At 46.1% G+C, this 19,885-nt stretch overlaps 1 protein-coding gene across 21 annotated transcripts in view; it reads left to right on the top strand.

The window, feature by feature from the left end:
* Positions 1-19,885, top strand: part of RBPMS (RNA binding protein, mRNA processing factor) — a 168,907-nt gene that overhangs the window by 132,129 nt on the left and 16,893 nt on the right. For 10 of the 21 annotated variants that reach the window (XM_070499835.1, XM_070499839.1, XM_014830806.3 and 7 more), the window contains one exon: positions 8,727-8,857. The exons of 3 other annotated variants lie outside the window; for them this stretch is intronic. In XM_070499835.1, coding sequence (XP_070355936.1) covers positions 8,727-8,857 — 131 coding nt within the window. Of the gene's footprint in view, positions 1-8,726; positions 8,858-11,147; positions 14,014-15,909; positions 16,102-19,885 lie in introns of those variants that run through there. 8 more of the 21 variants (XM_014830828.3, XM_070499837.1, XM_070499838.1 and 5 more) reach the window with 4 other exon arrangements.

Genomic DNA, 19,885 nt, shown 5'->3' with positions numbered 1-19,885 from the left:
ATTATGAGAGAAAAATTGGAGTGGAGAGACCGTGAAAGTTATTAAAAAGCCAGTGTAAAAGTCCAGAGGCTGTTAAAGCATTCCAGGTGAGAACCTACATTTGGATGGTAGAAGTAGGGATAGAAAGGAAAAGATAGTGAGAAGGACATAGAGGAAATATAATCAATATGGAGAGGCAGAGCAGCGAAGGTCTGGATTCTGGACTCAGATGATTGATTCACGTCCTGGTTCTGTCACTTGCTGTGAGTCATGGGGCTAGTTATTTAACTTCTCTATGCCTCTGCTTCGTCATAACGTAAAAGGGGCTAAGGTTAATACTTCCCACAAGGAGCACTAGCACAGTGCATGGCACATAAAATGTGCTCAGTAAATATTGGCTACTATTATTACTACTATGGCTATCACTTATCAGTATCTTTGTAATCTTTATTGTTATTAGGATTTACTTAGCATTTGTTTGGATATGGAAAATGAAGGAAGCTTTGAACCTGAATAAATGAGATAAAGGGAAATGTTAGGAGGTAAGGAGAGGAACTGGTTTTTAAGTGACAGTGAGTTCACTCTTGGAGGAGTTGAGTTTGATGAGTTTTAGGATGTCTGCATTGGAGTAGAAATCAAGTGTGTAGATGTATGAGTTATCTTAAATAGAATTAATAATTGAACCAATGGAAGTGGCCAAGGACTGTGATAAAGAGCAGGTAAAAGTGGAGGAGGGCTGAGCACAGACTTGATTTCCTCTGGTGTCTCCAGCACGTAGTACAGTTGGTTTCCTGTGCAGAACACAAAAATTATAGTCCTGATTTTTGCTGGGTGATACTGAACACATCCCTTGAGCTTTTCACCAAATCTTTTGGTTCTTCCCCTACACCTGTCTTCTTGGCGAGCCAAGAAGGTGTGTGATCTTCTATGGGAACTGTAGTTTCCTGGGCTGCCGCAACAAATACCACCAATTGGTGGCTGAAAACAACAGAAATCTATTCTCTCACAGTTTAGGAGGTCAGAAGTCTGAAATCAAGGTGTCAGCAGTGTTGGTTCCTTCAGGGAGCTCTGAGGGAGAAACTGTCGTCCCATGCCTGTCCTAACTGCTGGTGGCTACTGGCAGTCTTTGGCGTTTTATCCCATCTCTGTCTCCATCTTCACATCACCCTCTTCTCTGTGTCCTCTCTTCTTAGAAGGACATTCGTCAATGGATTTAGAGCCCACCCTAAAACCAGGATGATTTCATCTCAAGATCCTTAAATAATTACGTTGCAAAATTCCTGTTTTCAAAATGGTTGCATTCTGAAGTTCCAGGTAGATGTGAATTTTGGGAGAACACTGTTCAACCCACTGCAGGAGCTAGTGTGCACTGTGCTGGGCCTTGGAAGCTGGGCATGGGCTGCGTTCTTAGACATAACACCAGAAGAGTGTGTCCTAATGGGATAGTCCTAAAAAGAACGGGCCTCATAAGGCTGATTTTTGAAGGGTTTACTTAACAGACATGGATCAACTACTTGCTGAGGTATGTGAGTAGGAGTTGATTGCTTAACAAGATCCTTGATTTATTTTTCTTGTTTGAAAATTGATTTTTTTTCCATTAAAAATGGAATTTTTCATCATATTTGAGCCTTCTGTGTCATGACGGCTGTTTTTTCTGGCCGAATTCTTCATTTATCAGGCAAGCTCTCCTAGGGGACTCTGTCCCTGTGTTTATTCTAGTAAATTGAGTATGGTGAAAGCTAGAGATGAAGACCACCTACACTTCAGTAGCCCATCACCACCACCAGCAGTGGGGGCATCCCCACTCCAGGGAGGGCAGGATGGTGTGTGGAAGGGACCCTGAGCGCTGAGACAAGAAACCAGCATTCTAGTCCCAGTTCAGACACCGTGAGTTAGCTTTGAGACCTTGGATAGATCTTTTCTCATTGTTAAAATGACACACCTATTCTTGCCCTTTTCCCCAGGGCTTTAAATGAGGATCCAGAGTGATAATGGATGTATAAGCTCTTAGCTGTATATAAAAATGTATGCAAATATAAGCTATTAAAACTGAGTTGAAATGTAATTTATTTAAGAAGTAGCGTTTATATGCTCTCACATCCATCTTCTTTCTGTGCATATTTATTGCCCACACAGAATTGAATTATCCTAAAATCTGATCATTTCCTTTTCTGAAGGGCAAGATAGAAGTATTGTTTTTTCCTCCATTCGTTTTACCAAGTATAGAGCAAATAATTGACTTCTTGATACTTTCCAATATACTGTGCTAGGCACTGGGGTAAGCAAAGAATAAGAATTTATAATCCTGGAGGTAACTGCTATGATTGGGAGGTATAGGGCACAGCAGAACACAGAGAAGGCACTTCTTCCCCTTCAGGAAGGCAAAGCTCCCTCCCATCCCTAAAGAAGTGACATCTAAGTTGAGTCCTTTGAAGAATGACTAAGAGTTTAGCCAGGTGAAAGGAGAGAATACCCCTGGCAAAGCGAACAACTATGTACAAGGCCTAGAAGTGGGAGATAACCAGGTATGGTCAAGCCATGAAAATGACTGATTGTGAACTATGAGGGAGAACCAGGAGAGAGCCGGAGCTGGAGAGGAAGAGAAGGGCAATATCACATGGGGTCTTCTGGCCACGATATCTGGAGTTTAGACAGTATCCAGAGAGCAGGGGGAAGACTTAGAAAGGTTTTAAGCAGGAGAGTGACATTGTTGATTGTATATTTTAAAAGTTGACCTGGCTGTGGTATGGTGGCCAGTAGGGCTCTCAGGAGGCCTTTTGGGTACTCCATTAATGATAGTTAAGATCAAAGTGGATCATGGGATAGATTCAATAGGACCCTGGTGAAAGATTGAATCTGAGGGAGAATGGGGTGACTACCAGGTCACCCTGGTTTGGGCAACTGAGTGGCATCTTTTTTCTTTTTTGGGGGAAGATCAGCCCTGAGCTAACATCTGCTGCCAGTCTTCCTCTTTTTTTTGCTGAGGAAGACCTGCACTGAGCTAACATCCTTGCCCATCTTCCTCTACTTTATATGTGGGACGCCTACCACACCATGGCTTGCCAAGTGGTACCATGTCCGCACCCAGGATCTGAACCGGCGAACCCAGGGCCCCCGAAGTGGAACGTGCGTACTTAACCACTGCACCACCGGGCCAGCCCCATGAGTGGCATCTTTTGTTGAAATCTGGAACCAAGGAAGACAAGCCATTGGAGGGAGTGTGTTTAGTTTTGGACACGTGGAGCATGAGATTGCTGTGGAATATTTCCAAATAGAAATATCCAAGAGGAAAAGTAAATACTGATTTAAAGTTCTTGGGCCTTGTGTTCTCATCTATACTCAGATTAAGTCCATTCAAGATTCTCCTTGTTCTTCTTGCTCTTAGTTGTTTCTGAGAGCCATTTGTCTTTCTCCCTGTTTCTGTGTGACCTTAGACTGGAAGCTTCCCCTTTCTGCCTCCTTGTTTCCTCACCTAAATGAAAAGGCAGACTAGATGATCTTTATGAGCTCTGGGTTAAACCTGCATCAGAGACTCCGCAGTTCTTTCTTTTCAAAGGGACTGGAGGGTGGAGTTGGGGAAGTTTCTAGTCCTTGTTTGTCAGAATCCAATTTGAGCTCTTCTGGTTACATATTCTTATGCTAAGAAAAAGGCCTATTCAAATGTATATTGTGAGCCTTCAACAACATTATCCTCAGAGGTGCAAAAGGAGAAAGGATGTAGCAAGACCTGGTGCAATGGGAAAGGATTGACCCAGCCTTTCAGGAAGGGCAGACTAGGCCCAGACAAAAGGCCCAGGCCTCCTCATCTCTTTCTGCTCACTAGGGCCTGGCTCACTCTGGGTGGTGGAGAGCCTCTTTTGTTGGGGGGAATCTCACCCCTTCCCTGAACTTCATTTCATCCCAGTGGGCCTCGGGCAGCAGACTTTCTCCTCTTTTTTCAGCCTTCTCATCCTATTACGCTTCAGCAGGACGGGCAGTGACTCGCGCAGGTGAAACCCACCTGAATGTGCTGCTCCGCTGCTGCTGCTGCCTGCCCCTTCAGTAGGGTCGTCTGCCTGAAGGGCTTATGTCGTGAACGCCTGTCTCTTGAGCTTCTGTAATTTTCTCAAGACCACATTAGCAACCAAAAAGACCATATGAATGCAGACAGTTCCTTCTGTCTACTACCCTCTTCCATGGAAGGGGGTGGGCCTGTTTCGGAGTCCTCAGCCTCATACTGAAATGTAGGTGTCCCTGAGGGCTGCTTTACCACAGGTATGATCCTGACTTCGTGGGGCTGCCCCCATTGTGCCTATATCATATTGCTCTGTCACTAGAAGGGCACGTAAATGTGGCTCTGAGCCAAGCAAGAGATGCCAGGCTGGGTCTGCTTTGACACTCCGCTTTCTCTCACAACATAGGTCCAGGATTATTGCTTTTATTCACATTTTCTCTGCTCAAGTGTTTCATTCATTCAAGAAACTACTTGAAACATAGTATCTGTGAGAGATACTATACTAAGCTCTTTGAAAACAAAATGCATATAATACTTGCTCAAGCAGCTAATAATACAATAAGAGAGAAAGACAAGAAGATAAATAACTTAACAACAGTGGTTCTCAAACTTAAGTATGCATCAGAATCTCCTAGAGGTCAGAATGTCTGATTTAGTAGATCTGGGGTGGAGCCAATAATTTGCGTTTCTACCAGACTCCTAGGTGATGCTGATGGTGTTGGTCAGGGAACCACATTTTGAGAAACACTGACTCACGAGGACAGTGCACTGTGGGTGCTGTAGAGCAGATATGAGGACAGAGTTTGGGAGCATGGACGAGGGAGTAAATAGCTCCATCTGATTTGTTTACCTTTCTTCCTGTTATTTTACCTGTTACATTTCCTCGGTCTGAATTTTCTGCACTTTATTTGTGAGGCCATAAAAGTACACTCAAGGACTCCTTTGGCACTCCACAGTGCTTTGGGCACTGAAGTCCATGTCAGTCAAGAGAGCCTGTTTTGTTCCATCCCAGTTGTTTCATTGTTTCTTGTTTCTTTCCCCTGCTCCAGCTACTCATTGACCTCCCTCCCTCTCTCGCAGACGGGTTTCCAGGAGCTGCAGGAATGAGTTCAGGCTTCAGAGAGTTCGAAGAGGAGGTTACTTTAAAAACTGGTCCCTGGGTGACAGCAGCTGTAAGAGTGGTTTTCAAACTGTTTTCCCTGGGGTACCCTGGGGACTATCACAGTGGTTGAGGTCTTCCAGCCATCCCCCCACCCACCCTGCCCCAGGTCAACCAAAGTAGCTATGCTTTTATTAAAAAGAGTTTCCGGGAAAAAGTAGTTTGAAGAAAGGGGTTCTACTGTTTTTATTTTTAACTTTGAAAATTACTGCTCTGTAACATCTGCTCTGGTTTGAGCCTCCTTTTGCTCAGTGACAAATACTGCAAAGATTGGGAAATTTTAGATCTAGCTCCTGTGGATATTTCCTAAGTTCCTTTAACAAAGAAAACTGGCATATCTTTAAATAACTTGTAGAATTTTCCATCAGATACTATTCAGTACAAGAACTGTTACATTCTAAATGCCAGTCTCAGAGCTAGCCCAGGGGTACAGACTTGAGTAAGACCCAGATCTTGCCTTCCTGGGTTATCACTGGCCCACTCTTGAAAATGTGTTAGAAATTATCCCAGGGCCAGCCCCTGTAGCCTTGTGGTTAAGTTTGGCACGCTTCACTCCAGCAGCCTGGGTTTGGTTCCCAGGTGCAGACCTACACCACTCGTCTGTCAGTGGCCATGCTGTTGGAGGTGGCTCACATACAGAAAGAGGAAGATTGTCAGTGGGTGTTAGCTCAGGGTGAATCTTCCTCAGCAATAAAAAAAAAAAGAGAAGAAGGAAATCATCCTCACTGCCCTCCTCTCCCAGTACACACCAGCATGGCACGTCTCCATTGACACATTTTGAGTTCATCCTCCTCCTGACCAAGCCCCTGCATGCTGCTTGTCTCCTGACATTTACAGTATCTCCAGGCTCCTTCACAAGAGGAGAAGGAAGAGATGATAAGATGTAGCAAGGGATTTGTCAAGTGTTAGGGTCATCCTAGTCTCTTGTAGGCCTCTGTTTCACTACCTGACTGCACTATTCTCAGCAGCTTGGGGTTTAGGGGATTTGGAAGCAAATCCCCCATTCTGCTGGGCTAGGCGTTGTGCAGATGTTAGTCAGTGAATTGTCTCTGAGAATCCGTGTAGACCCAATGGAAGGTAAAGCTCTCAGATAAAAAATGTGGAAATGTCTGGAAATCATAAATTCCATCAGTCAGGCTAAGATTGAAACCCTGACTCCACCTTATCTCCATTATCTCTTTAGGATTGGATATCTTAAAAGACATACTCATTTCATTTTTAAAACTTTCTAATGGAAGTACCCAGTGATCAGGTAAAAGCCCCTCCACTTCTCCGGTTCCTGTCGGCAGCAGGATGAAGAAGGACTGCTGTCAGGCTGCAGGCCACGCACATCGCCAGTGAGGGGCTTCTAGTCTCCTACTGTCACAGTGGGGCTGGGCAAGCACGGGCCAGGAAATCAGTGTGCTTCATCTTGAGATTCTCTTGACTTTTAAAAAGACTCCAAATGTCTTAAAATAGCATGGTAGCTGAAATAACAATAACAACAACAACAATAATAGCTTGCCATTCCTGAGAATGGTTGGTTGTTTAAAATCCAAGGCATTGGTTCTGGCAGCAGTTAGTTTCCACAAGCTGGCCTCACACAAGAGTTGCTCTAATGGAAATCATATGGTCTCATCATGACAGGAAACATGGGGATCTGTTAAGTGTTCTCTCAGTCCCTCTGTAAGGAATTTCCCTACAGAAACTACAAATACCTACACCCCCTGAAACTGAAAGTAGGTGGTATAGACCTGATTTTTTTTTCGTTTTTTTCTCTTTTTTTTGGTGAGGAAGATTGGCTCTGAGCTTACATCTTGCCAATCTTCCTCTTTTTGCTTGAGGTAGCTTGTTGCTGAGCTAATGTCTGTGTGCCAGTCTTCCTCTACTCTGCATGTGGGACACCACCACAGCATGCCTTGATGAGCAGTGTATAGGTGTGCCCGGGATCTGAACCCGTGAACCCTAGGCCACCAAAGCAGAGCTTTCGAGCTTAACCACTATGCCACTGGGCTTGCCCCCTGATCATTTTAAAGAGGCTTATGATGCTACTGTTTCCCTATCCCAATAATCACTTTCAGTCCACTCTTTTGGCATAGGCTCTCCAGCCTAGACGTACAAGCAGTCTGTATCCCCATCAGCACGTCCTGAGGAGGTCATTTGAACTGCCTTGTTGAGAGAGGGCGTTGGGGAGGTTGGCCAGCCAGGATATCACACCACATTGTTGGAGTCCCAGAGCTGCCCTCTGAATGGATAGTCATCAGTCAGCTCTGAACTGTCATCCCGTCAGAAGCTCTTGCCATGTGGGCTAGCTATGGAAAGCCTCAGACCCACATGCACCCAGAGGCTCAGCTGCTTTTTGGTTGCTCCTTAGAGCAGTCCCCACATCCCACTCAGCAAAGCAGGCTTCTGTTTCTGGCCCCTCCAATATTGGAAACCCTGGGCAGAACCAGAGTTGGGGGAGCTGAGAGGATGAGGGAGACGAGGAGTGAACTGGCCTGGAGTGGCTTCTTAGATGGTGGGAAGCAGTGAAGTGACTCTGTTGACCTTGGGTCACATGCGCTATAGACTTCTGGAAAGTCCTGAATGGCAGAGTCACTAATGGCTTTATCGAGTCACCTTTTGCTGACACCCTCAGCAGTCCTGGGTAGCATCCTTGGCCTACTTGATTTCAGGTTTTGACAGGTGATAAAAACGCATATTGAGATCGCTGCTTCACAGGGTCCAGATTCCTAACTATTGACTGATGTTATTTTTGCCTTTGCTGAGAAGCTCTCTCATGTGTTTGCTGTTACTTTAATGGATTGCTTCCTCATACATTCTGAGGCCTGGGCACTTGCCCTTCAGTCTGGCAAACTGCAGCTTACCCTGAATGGAATTGAAGCTGCACGAGGAACATTTAGACCAGTCAGCTGGCAACGTGACTCACTTTTTTTCCCTAGAAAATATAATCAGTGTAAAAAGCAACCATGTTCATTCTTCTTTGCTTCTTTGAAGAGCCTAACTTTTTAATCAAGATACTTAAGCCTTTTCCCTTCTATTCTCTGAATTTTTAACATCTTCAGTGCCCTGTAGGCACAGTGTCTGGTCCTGTGCTTCTGAGGGCTAAAGGGAAAATGATTGACAGTCATGATTTATTTGTCAATAGTAATTAATACTAATAAGTGGAAAATGCTACAGTTCTTGTCTATCGGGGTCCTTCAGGGAAGCCATTGTTCTCCCAAAGGCTCTGCAGTGGGTTTTCATGGGATATCTGCTACAGTTCTTTTTCTTCTTTTCCTCAAAGGGCCGCATTTGCTGTTTTTGCAGGAAATCCTCACTGTTTTGGGGTTCCCCCGGCTATAGTTGGAAAGACATCAGAGTATCCAAAGAGGAGTCCAGGCCTGAGATCTCAGCAGGACAGACAGGCGGCAGATGCTTGTTGCTCTGTTTCATTTTGTATTTACCATTCCCTCGCTTAGAGTTTGGGGGACCAAAGCCAACAGGTTATTAAAAGAATGAGAGTAATTTGACTTCTGACATTGATTGGGGCTTGGGGTTATTGAGTGTTTTGTTTCTGATTTGTAAACCAGCTGTTTGGTAACCACTAACTCTTCCCTTATTCTTTTCTTGCAGATGAGCTCACAGTGCCTGCACTTTACCCCAGTAGCCCTGAAGTGTGGGCCCCGTACCCTCTGTACCCAGCGGAGTTAGCGCCTGCTCTACCTCCTCCTGCTTTCACCTATCCCGCTTCACTGCATGCCCAGGTAATTTATACCCATCGGCCACAACTTCACTCACTCCACCACCAGTCCTTTCAAACCCGGTTACCCAGAGCACACCATACAACTAACACCTATCCAGCTAACAGATCCACCTTCAAGAGATTAATGATCCTCTCTAAATCAAGCTGACACTCCTCCAGAACTTATGAGGACCGTCTGACGGCAATGATATCACCCACTGCCTGATGTTTGCCCCAAACGACACCTCTCTCTTCCTTCATGACCTCACCCTCATGTCACACACGAGAAACTGGACCTAGGTTACCTCCCCAGTGCCTAGCCAGCTAGAGGGTGTCGCCGGAGCATAGACTTGTGTGCCTTGTCTGTCGTGTGGAAGGGCTGTAGAGGGAGGCATGTACTCACAGGAGTTATGTGTCTGTGTTGTTTTTCTGTGTATTGAGAGAGTTCTGCTCTTATGTTCTGTGAGATCCAGTGACCAAAGAGGGAAGTTGGGAGCTTCCAGGAGGAACCCAGTGTGCTATCTTACATATGTTACAGAAAAGATAAGGGTTCCTTTTGTCCATTTTTAGGAAACCCTATGCAAAAGGAGGTACACTGTAGTATCTAGTCTTTAATTACAGGTCACGGTAGAGGTCTGTTCTGACCAGCTTTCTTGCTTAGTCAAGAATAGCCTGAGTTTTATAAACAAACTCCTATGTTTCTTTACAAAAATTACTTTCCACGTACCAACCCTTCCTCTCCCCTTAGAAAAAAATGTTTCTCTTAGCTTTGCTTTTAGTGCGAGTAGTAGTACTGAATGTTAGGATTCAGAATGATGACCAAGAGCAAATAAGACAGAGTATAGATTCCATTTGTCTTACTGCATGTGTAACTCCTCTAAAAGCAGGAAAGCATGGTTTTTAAAAAATTGTTGGCCTGGACAGGTGGGGCTTTTGTTTGTTTTGCTTAGTGTTTATTTATAAGGCTGGATGAAATAAATAGCTTCCCAGAAAACTCTTCCTTCTGACTTAAAAGTCTTTTATGTTGTACAGAACTTACTGTGTTATATAAGACTTCTACAAGCAGCCCCCCGTGAGGGCTCCTTGCAGGGCGTGGGCTCAGGAGTATTGTTGCCTGAACTGCCTTCTGTTCTCTTTCAGCCGAGTTCTCAGTGCGTCATGCATGCCTTGAGAACCCAGCATCCCAGACACCATGCAGGCAAACTACAACAAGAAAGCCTCGGTGCCTGGGCCCCCAGAGTGATTACCTTGAGTTGGGAGAAGGAGGTAGAAAGGAGTAAAAGTAGTGAAGAAAAATATAGATGGTGGTGGTGGGAGTATTTGTCACAGAAAATAAAGTAGCAGGATTGTTCTGAGACTGATTGCCTAATTTCTAGATTAGCTGGCCTTTTACTGTTCCTTCCTCTGCTGCTTTTTCCACTTTGTCCACCTCACTGTTTAGTCACCCTCACAACGGCAGGTAGCAGGGAAGAGAGGAGGATAAAATGTAAACCGTCTTCTGCTGAGTTGTCAGAATGTTCGTAGTGGCCTCAAAGATAAATTGTAGATGATGTAGAGCAACTCAAAGAGCCCCTTCTGTTTGTGGGCCCACCCCTGCTATCTGTGTAGATCTCCTATCCTCTTCTTCCTCTTCCTAGACTGGCTAGATACAGATCAATTGACATTTGAGGCAAATGTTAGTAAGACCATGAAATGGTGCCAAGTTTGCATAGTCTTCCTAATACCCATGGCTTTGTTTAATCAGCAAGAAAGCTTTTCGTCTTTACCCTGGAAAAGCAAGAATTGACAGTGGCCAGAAAGGACTGGAATAGTGGCTTTTGGCCCTGACATCTGGGTAATTTGCCCTTGCTTTGTTCATATAACAGATGAAATCAAAAGTAATTCTGAGGCTACGGTGGGAAAAGGAGCTAAAGAGTCTTAAGAGATTAGAAAGCAAGCGCATGCCATTGTGAGAAAGACTGGGGAGAGACAGTGCCAAGATTAGATGGACTCAACCATATGACTTAATGGGATGTATTGCTCATAGTAGCCCACTCCCCATGAGTTCTTCCTTGGTCTTGAGACTTTCCCAACCTGGAATCCACTTGTCCGCCACATTGGTCCTAGAGTTGGTGGAACTCTCTTCTGATATCGGTGAGATCCTTGTGCTCAACTTCACTTCTTGTTTGGAGTCATTCCCGGTGCAAGCTTGGGTTCTGTATCCTAAAGACTCATGAACAAATATGGTTATTTAAATTTCATTGTCCGATATGAGAATCATAGAATGAACTGGTAGAGACTTTACAGATCAACTGGTCTGACCCATTTTACAGATGAGGAAACAGACCGGAGAAGATGGAGAGAGTTACCCAAAGTCGCAAGTGGTTCTGCCATGACTAGAGCCAGGTCACCTGACTCCCAGGCCTTGCTCTTTCCACGCCTCAGTGCTGGCTCACCAAAGACTTATTCTTTGATGGAATTTTGGAAAGGCCTCACTCCAGTGATTCCTTGGATCTTCTTTAAGTAGATGGGAAGCCTGTAAGAAGAGACTTGGAGGCAAAGACAAGGGAATCAGAACTTAACCTTCACCCAAAGGGCCTAAGAATTTTTATTAACTGGAGGTAGAGCAGAGGGGAAGACCAAAATGGAGCATCCTCTTAGTGGATAATTTGGTTTTTGTTTTGGAAGTCTTACTATATGTCTTTGGAGAGGCTTTTAAATAATTTTGCTTTTCTTAGCTCTGTTGTGCTCTGTTTTGAGACATGGATTTTTTTTTTCTTCTAGTGTTTCTCTCCTGAGGCAAAGCCCAACACACCTGTCTTTTGTCCACTTCTCCAGCAAATTAGATTTGTCTCTGGGAATGTGTTTGTAACATATCAACCTACTGCAGACCAGCAAAGGGAGCTCCCATGTTGAATTTGCTTGTTAGCTATTTCCACTCCCCCCCCCCCCCTTTTGCGAAAACTATTTCTTGGCAACATTTGAGAGATTTCAATAAAAATTTGAATCAGAGAAAAAATGATCTCAAGTAGACTGCGGCGTCTTGTTTTCATGGTGATGCGATTTTGGAGCTAAGATGTTATCTCTGACTGAGATTCTGGGAGAATTGGGCCCATGACACTTAAGTGTACATTATATGAGAGAAGGACTCAGAGTATCCTGGGAGACTCAGCCCAGAGCCGGGCCTAACTGCCAACGCTTGTATCTTCGTGGGCTCCCGGACCAGCAAGAGCTGCCTACTGGAAGATTCTCATTCTAGCAGGCATGGTGTGTCTAGCTAGTGGAAGCCTATTTGACCAAATGGAAGCATTTTCCAGTCTGTCCACCCTGATCCAGAGGAAAGAGGACCCTGGAGACTGAAATTGTCATTGAAAAGGCATTGAATCACATCAGGTTCTGCCCTAGCTTCAGAGTGTGGTCTGGTGCCTCCATCTCTAAATTGAAGATGCGTATTTGACATCAGATCCCACTTGTTAAGAAGTACTGGATAAGGTAATAGAACTACCAGCCTCAGTACTGCGTGATTGTGTTTAGAGATGAAAGGACGACTTGGTGCAGCGAACATCTGATTCTAAGAAGATCATTAACATTTTTAGAAGTGATCATCCTGTTTACTTTCAAGGTCATTGCTAATTGAAATTTATTAAATATATTATGCAAGTCACTCTGAACAAGAGAGGAAGGTTTCCTCCATGGCTCTAAGAAAAGTTATACTCTGAAGAAATCATGCAGCTGTTCTTGTCACCTCGTATTCACACCTCAGCTTTTTAAGTCTGGGTTCATTTTTGTTTTTAGTCTTGTTGCTGATGGGGCAGAGAGAAAGTCATTAAAGCATGCTGTCCTCACTACATTCTAGAAACAGAACACCATTTCCCCTTGACCAGAGTCACATTGTTGGGCCAGAAACTTTTGCAGGTAAGTGGGACTAAGAGAGCAAGTCCTGGTACCTATTTCTTCTTCAGAGGCCTCATTTGCCCTGAGTAGCAGCACATCTTCCTACAGGGCTGCTCTCCAGCTGATGATTGAACTACGTCACCTGCACATAAACAAAAGGTTTTCAAATACTAACACTGACTTCCCCGGGGCAGCACATGCCCCTCAGGAGGTCCCTTGTGACACATTGGAAAAATTTTTAAAGTTAAACCCAAAATAAATATAAGAATGGACCATGGGAAAAGAGACCTAGGCAAAGAGGGAAGGGCTATCACCTGGGGAGAGATGGGCCTAGGAATGGTGTGTGGGTGGCCTGACTGCAGGACCTGCCACCACCTCCCCACACACACACACACACTGTACCCAGGTGTTTACTCAGTAGCACTGTGCAGTTTCTGTGAACTGCATTTTAAAACTTTTTAAAGAACAAATTTCATTATGCATCACCTGTGTTGCTAACTATGCCTTAAAGAGAATACCAAGATAAGACACAAGAAGGTCTGGCTTGTCATGGGATATGATTTAAGTACATAGACTGTGAGAGGGAGTGTCCTGAGGGAGGCAGGGAGCAAGGCAGGTGTGATTGTGGACTCAGGTGAGCACACAGCCCCTGTGGCATGGCAGCACAGCATCCTACCCAGGCACATGTTGGGACTCACACAGGAAGGACTGTTTTTCGACTTCTACCTCCTTCCTGTTCAGAAGGCAGTAGCCGCTGCTGTAATGGTGATCGGTCCTATAGTGGACCTGTGAACAAAATCCATGGGAGACGGCCTCGGCACCTCACCAACTGGCCAACCTCCCAGAGCTAAGGGAGGAGTTGGGAGTTTCAGGGCATTTGCTTCTGTTCCTCCCAGATGGCATCAGCCCTTTACCCCTGACGTCCTCGTCCTTGAGGACTGGTTTTCCCAAAGGTGTATTGTCTTCCTGCAACCCAGGGCTCAGGGCTGTTTGGAAGACCACAGCTTTGAGAACTGCAGAAATTGCCTTTGGGCTGATCAGCCTAAGGCTTTAAATCTTTTTCTCACATAAGTGAAACCATTAATCCTCTGACATTTACCTTTTCCTCTAAACCTGCAGCTTTGTGAAGGTCAGGCTGTAAGGAGAAACCACTCCTGGATGCTCCATCTCCTGAACGTGCCAGCCTTGTCTGCTTCCCGATTTTGTTTGGCTTTCTGGTCATCTGGGAGCCTGTGGGTGGCCTGACTCTCATAGGAGACCTGGGGCAGGTAGACCAGGCATTGTTCTCACAGTACCAGCCCCCTCTGAGCCTGGGGTGGTGCGTCTCCCAATTCTTAGGGGCACAAAGGCCCCTTTCCTTTCCCAAACCCCTGCTCTGGGCTGTTTCCCTGCCTGCCTCATGAGGCTGACCTGTGCTGGGACTTGAGCCCTTCAGGAGAGCTCTGAGTCTGTGGCAGGAACATAAGGCTGAAAGTGCAGGCTGTGCAGCTGCCTGGTCACACACAGGCTCTGCCATTTACAAGCTGTGTGACCTTGACTTGAACAAGTTCCTTAACCTCTCTGGGCTTCAGTAAAGTGGGGCTAATAATCCCTCATGTATAACACTTAAAAGAGTGCCTGGCATGCAGTAAGGGGTTTGGTAAATGTTAGCCTTTTCAGGAGGGTTTGAATTTTCAACAAGGAGAAGGAAGCCCAGGACTTGGCCTACCCACAAGGCTGTGATGGCTCAAACGTTAAGAACAGCCAGCATGTCTTCACAACACTAACAGGGCTGCAGGGTCCTCAGGGCTGCAGCCAAATGAAGGCCAGAGGCTGGAAAGAATGATTGAGGGACAGGTGAGCAAGGTCAAGTGACAGAGCCACCAACATCACCGAGTGACAGCATCTGCCCTACGTCCAGTGGTGTGGTCTCACAGCTTGTACCAGCACAGAGAAGACTTGTCCCCTCGTAGGAAGTCTCCCCCACAGCCAGGCCCCAACACGCCTGCTAGAAGAAAGCCTCTCCCTGACAGGAACTAGATGGAGTAGGAAACAGCTGAATTCCCAGAGAGACCAAATGGTTCGTGTGGGTTGCTTTACTCAAACCTCTTGTCCCTGAACTTTCCAGCTGCTGCCTTATCTTGCTTTCATATCAGAGAAACTGGAGAAGAGAAAGACCCACAGGTCACCCAGCTCAGTCCTCCCTGGACTTTCTGGCTGGTTATTCCCACAGTCCTTGTGCTAGGTTTCTCCTCAGCCTCATTTCCAGGCGGTGGAGTTATATCTTGTGCCTGGGGAGATTATCCGCTTCATAGCTAAGCCCCAGGGGATCTCAGTCCACTCCTGGCCAAGAAATACCCTTTCCCTCGTTACCCTCTCTGTCCCTCCCGAGTCTTTCCCCTCCTCTGCTGTTTGGTATTTGGAGACCTGAGGAGCCCCTTAGTGAGGTGATGAGAGATATACACATGTGTCCTGTCCTCACTGGCCTCTTCAGATAGTCCAGAGTCATTCAGCCAGAGTTGTTGAGGAGAGTTGTTCTTTTGGCCAGAGCTGCTGCTGCTGCTGGGGCCCAACTTCCCCACACTGGGCAGCTTTCGGCAGCAGCTGTTCAGAAACCAGTCAGGCCCTAGTACTGTGGCCCTGGTTGCTGATCCCAGTAAGACCTCCTAGAACTCACCATTGCTGTGATTGAGAGAACATCTCAAAGTGGGCCTCCTCCTGATGGAGCCTGCTCCTGATGAAGCAGGATTACCTTCATTTGGTGCGCTGTGTTTTCTAGGTTTCTTATGCACGGTTCACTTTGTCCTTTGTAAGGCTCAACACCCAGGAGCCGATATCTGTTTTCCCTGAGCTCGTTAGCAGTGAGAGCCTGGCCCTGCATCTCAGTAAGTCACACCTGTAAGCACTGTTGGTGAACCCGCCTTTTCCTGGGGATTCTTCACAGACGTGTGGTCTGACCATCACGGTAGGATGGTGTGGAAGGCCTGACACATAATCGAGGCTCAGTGTTTTAGAGTCAAAGAGGCCGGATGTTAATGAGAATTCCCACGCACTCTGCTACCTTTGGAATTTTCGGCAAGTTTATTTTAACGTCACTGACCCTTAGTTTCCTCAACCATAAGTAGGAAGAATGAGCACCTACTTCGTGAGGTTATTTTGAGGGGAAGAAAATGCTTGGCATAGAGTAGTAATTATTAAAATAGTTCTTTTCCTTTTTGTCAGAACTTGATCTGGCATGGCCCAGAGGCTCCGGAGCCCTCCCTTTGTAGCTTAAGAAGCAGCTGAGGTGCTGGGACTCACGATCCGCACTCCAACAAAAGAAGCCTAAGGACCCAGGCTGTATGCTTTGGTAAAGAAGAGAAGCAACTGGCCCCAGGGCAAGAATGGTGGCCTGTGGCTGTGCTGTGGGCTGAGGTGAGGCTCTGGTTGGGTCGGCTGGCCGTCCACCCAGGGTTTTTGGCCTCCTTTCTAGGAATAGGCACCCAGATATGATCAAGTATGTGAATTCTAACTGCTTTGGAAACAAAACCAAGGCCACAAAGAAACTTTGGAATTAGAAAATGTAGCCTTCATAAAAAGAAAGTGAACTTCTCCTTGAAGAAAACCATTTGTGACAGGAAAACCATTTGAGAAAAAAAGGAAAATCAACTCCAAATGGGATCATGTTTTATTCAGGATTTGTGCTGCTGGTAGGGAAGGCCAGAACTTGGTGACAGGATGGGAAAGTGGGACACCCCACTTCAAGCCTCATCCGCTCTGCCACGAAGTACTTCTCGCTTCACCGAGCTCAGCTCCTGGGGACCTCTAATGGCCCTTGATAGCAAACATAGTTAAAAATTAACAGACTGACAAAATTAAATATGGATGACCAGCAACCACTGTGGACTTAATCTGACACAGGGTATTACACGCTTGGGTGCCCTCGACCTGAGTGGCGTCTTGAGTGAACTTCTGGGATGTCTGAGCACATTTCACATGCCTGTTTGGAAACAAGAGCCTGGCTTGTGCTTAGGACAGACAAGGAAAGAGTCTGAAAGCCTAGAAGAGAAAATTATCCCTGAAGGCTTATGTTTAATTAAGTCCAGCCTTGATTGTTGTGAGCAGGAGGTATTCACAGGTCTAGGACCTTGCTCATGGGGTCTAGGCCTTGTCGCTTCCTGGGCTCAGGCTTCAGCAGTGTCCCACTGTCCAGACTGGGAGGTGTTGCAGGAGCACAGGGCTGGCCCCAGAGCATGGCCTTCTCCAGCCAGGCCTTTCCTACTCTCCTCCTTTCCAGCTGTTGGTGTGGGTCAAATGGCAGACTTAACTTTTGGACCAGTTCATATAAATCTTGACATTTGCCTAGATAATGGCAGCTTGTCTGTTTGCTTTAGGCAAGGAATATTAGATGCCAGACAAGTAGGAAAGAATGCTGATTGCATTTCTTGCCCTCTGTGTCTGCTGAGAAGGAGTATGGGCTGACAGACTGGGGTTCGGGGGGCAATGGGGATGGATGTTGCTTGCAGAGTGATCCTCAGTGGGCCTCGTTTCGTGAAACAGAAATTCCTGAAAAGTGTTCTTCCAGTTTGGGTGAATGCTTTATTAGGAATCTGGGGTGCTATTTAAAAGAACCCTGTAATTAGTCCCATAAAGATCATTTTGCATTGCAAATCAGTCCAGTTTAATTTGGTGAGTTTGGAGTTTCTTGAACCAGAGGCTTGGCAGCCTCTCCTCAGCCTGGCAGCCTTCAACTAAGTTTGCTGTAGGATCTGACATGCTTTATTTGGTGATTCTGCTCAAGAGCAGATCCTTAAGGCCTGGAGTGAGTGGGCCAGAAGTGATTGTAATTAAAGAATGTGTGAGTGTCCAGCTGCAGTTGGCTCAAGGTTGGGAAAGCGCCAGCAGGGTGTTCTGGGCTCCATCTTGGGAATAGAGGTAGAAACCGATCTTAGAATATCCATGCCTTAAAAAGGGAAGGGCTTGGTTCTGAATCTGTGGTGCTGGAGAAATCTGCATTCAGATACAGCACCTGCATGAGGAAAGGTAAGAAGATCCTTACTGCTCCTTATAAAGGAACCTCCAGGGCCCCATTTAGTCTGGCGATCTTCCAGCTCTAACTAGTTTTGTTAAGAGCTAGAAACTTGCATGCCATATTGGCATGCCTCTGCCTCTTAGATCCAGTGAATGTCACCACTGAAAGAGGCCTTCCAGACCAGCGTTTCTCAACACCCCACAGGTATTAGTAGCTGTTACATAATAAAAAGATTGTGTGGTCAGATAAACTTGGGAAACCCAGGGTTAAATCACGTCAAACAGGTTTCTTTGTTGTGGAACTTCTCAGAGCCTTTAATGTGCTAATGTATATCTGGAATCTGCTGAAGGGGCATAGACTGCATTTATCTCTAGCTTACTTGACCTTAGAGCATCTAGTGTAGACTTCTTCCAGCCACACTGTTAGAAGCCCTATTCAAGAGCAGTGTCTCAAACTTGAGCGCATTTGTCATCATCACCTGGAAGCCTTGTTAAATGGAGGTGCTTGGCTCCTCCTCTAGAGTTTTTGCATTTCTGACAAGTTCCCAGTTGATGCTGATGGTCCAGGGACCACACTCTGAGAACCACTGGTCTAGACTTATCCTTTTATTCCACAGAGAAGACAACAGCTAATCCAAGGGGTATTTACGAGTAATGGCTACCATTAATTGAGCTAGGCACCTTGTAAGCACTTCTTGTGACTGTTTAAAGGCAAGTGTGATGATGGGCATCAGTCAATCACTAGACAGGGTATAGTACAATGCAAATAATTACTCTTCTAGTGCTTTACGCCGTGCTCTGTAGCACAGACCACTGCAAACCATTGTGGAATGGCTGGTGGGTCAGGCTGAGGGCCCACCCTGGAGACCAGTCAAGGTCTTCCTGTCCTTGGCAACATTATTGGGAATGTATTTTAATCCTGTGGGCCTTGGTTTCCTCATCTGTAAATGGAAGAGGATGGAAATTATTTCTATGGGTATTTACTACTTTCTCTAGCATTCCATTTTATTTTGGCTCTGAGTTCTTTCTTTTTGTGGGTGCTCTCCTCCTGTTCAATGTGTTACCAGTCACAGGAGCTGGTACCATGCTAAGGTCTTAGGGACTTCAGTATTATCCTTTCAGGGGCACTGCATTTTAGAAGACAATTCCTGAAGAAGTGAGACAGTAGAATCTCAGTGTGGCCCCTGGATAATGGGTTGTAATAGTAACAACTATCATCGTCACTAAGTTCCAGTGGAGAAGTGTCCCAGAGTCTTCCATGTTGCTTATTCACTTACATGTCACAATCCGTGTCTGTGCTTAGCAGCTCTGGCATAGAGTAAGTATCAGTGTTAGTCTGGATCATATATGTTATGTTAGAGGTTCTTACAGGGACTTCAGAAGCCCCTGGAATTGTGTGCAAGATCGTGAGTGTGCAGTTTGAGTATGGATGTGTGTGTGAGCACACGTGCATTTTTCTGCAGACAGGATCATTGCCTTTACATGGAAGGTCAACTGTGCAGACGTCATCTCTGCTGAATTGTCCCTGGAGAGGGTGTCAGGGAAACCAGGGGTTTCCCATGTTTATGGTGCACCTGAAGCAGCCCCTAGGCAATGGGCAGGAGTGGCCACAAGTGACCTGGGGCCAAAAACCACAGCAGAACAAGCAGTCCCAGTGGGTATAAGGGTGAACCTTTTCTTTTTCTTTTCCAGAGTACAGCAGTGATTTTTTTTTTTTTCTTGTTGGAGGACAGCAGTGATTAGCACAAAACAGCGTGTTCACCGGGCCTGCTGCCTGGCTGAGCAGTTTTGCCCTATGAGCGCTGCTGCTCTGCCCCACTGAGCAGGAACATTGGTGAGCTCAGGCTTGGCCTGGGGAGCACTGCCCTCTGCTGGAAGGTGGGTGCAGCTGCGCCTCTTGGCGAGTGCAATAGTGTTCAAGCCATGGGGCACAAGAGTGATGAAGTTGGGGCCTGTCTTGATTCCATCACAACTACAACCCCCCTGAGAATCGGCCAGCAGGCTGACTACAGCTCAGAATCAGCCTGCTTGTCACCCTGGAGTGTTCGGGTGTTCTAAACCAAACTAACTGTAGCACTCTGGTCCCACACACCACAGCCAAGGGTGCAACAGGGAGAATGCAAGGGCTGTGTGGGTGGAAGAGGCCAGCGTGTGAGACAGGTGGTCAGAGAGGCAGGAGTGGATGCAC

Source organism: Equus asinus, chromosome 27, assembly GCF_041296235.1.
Source record: "Equus asinus isolate D_3611 breed Donkey chromosome 27, EquAss-T2T_v2, whole genome shotgun sequence".
NCBI classification, from domain to species: domain Eukaryota; kingdom Metazoa; phylum Chordata; class Mammalia; order Perissodactyla; family Equidae; genus Equus; species Equus asinus.
The sequence above is the reverse complement of the archived record's forward strand: the minus strand, read 5'-3'. Positions and strand labels throughout refer to the sequence as shown.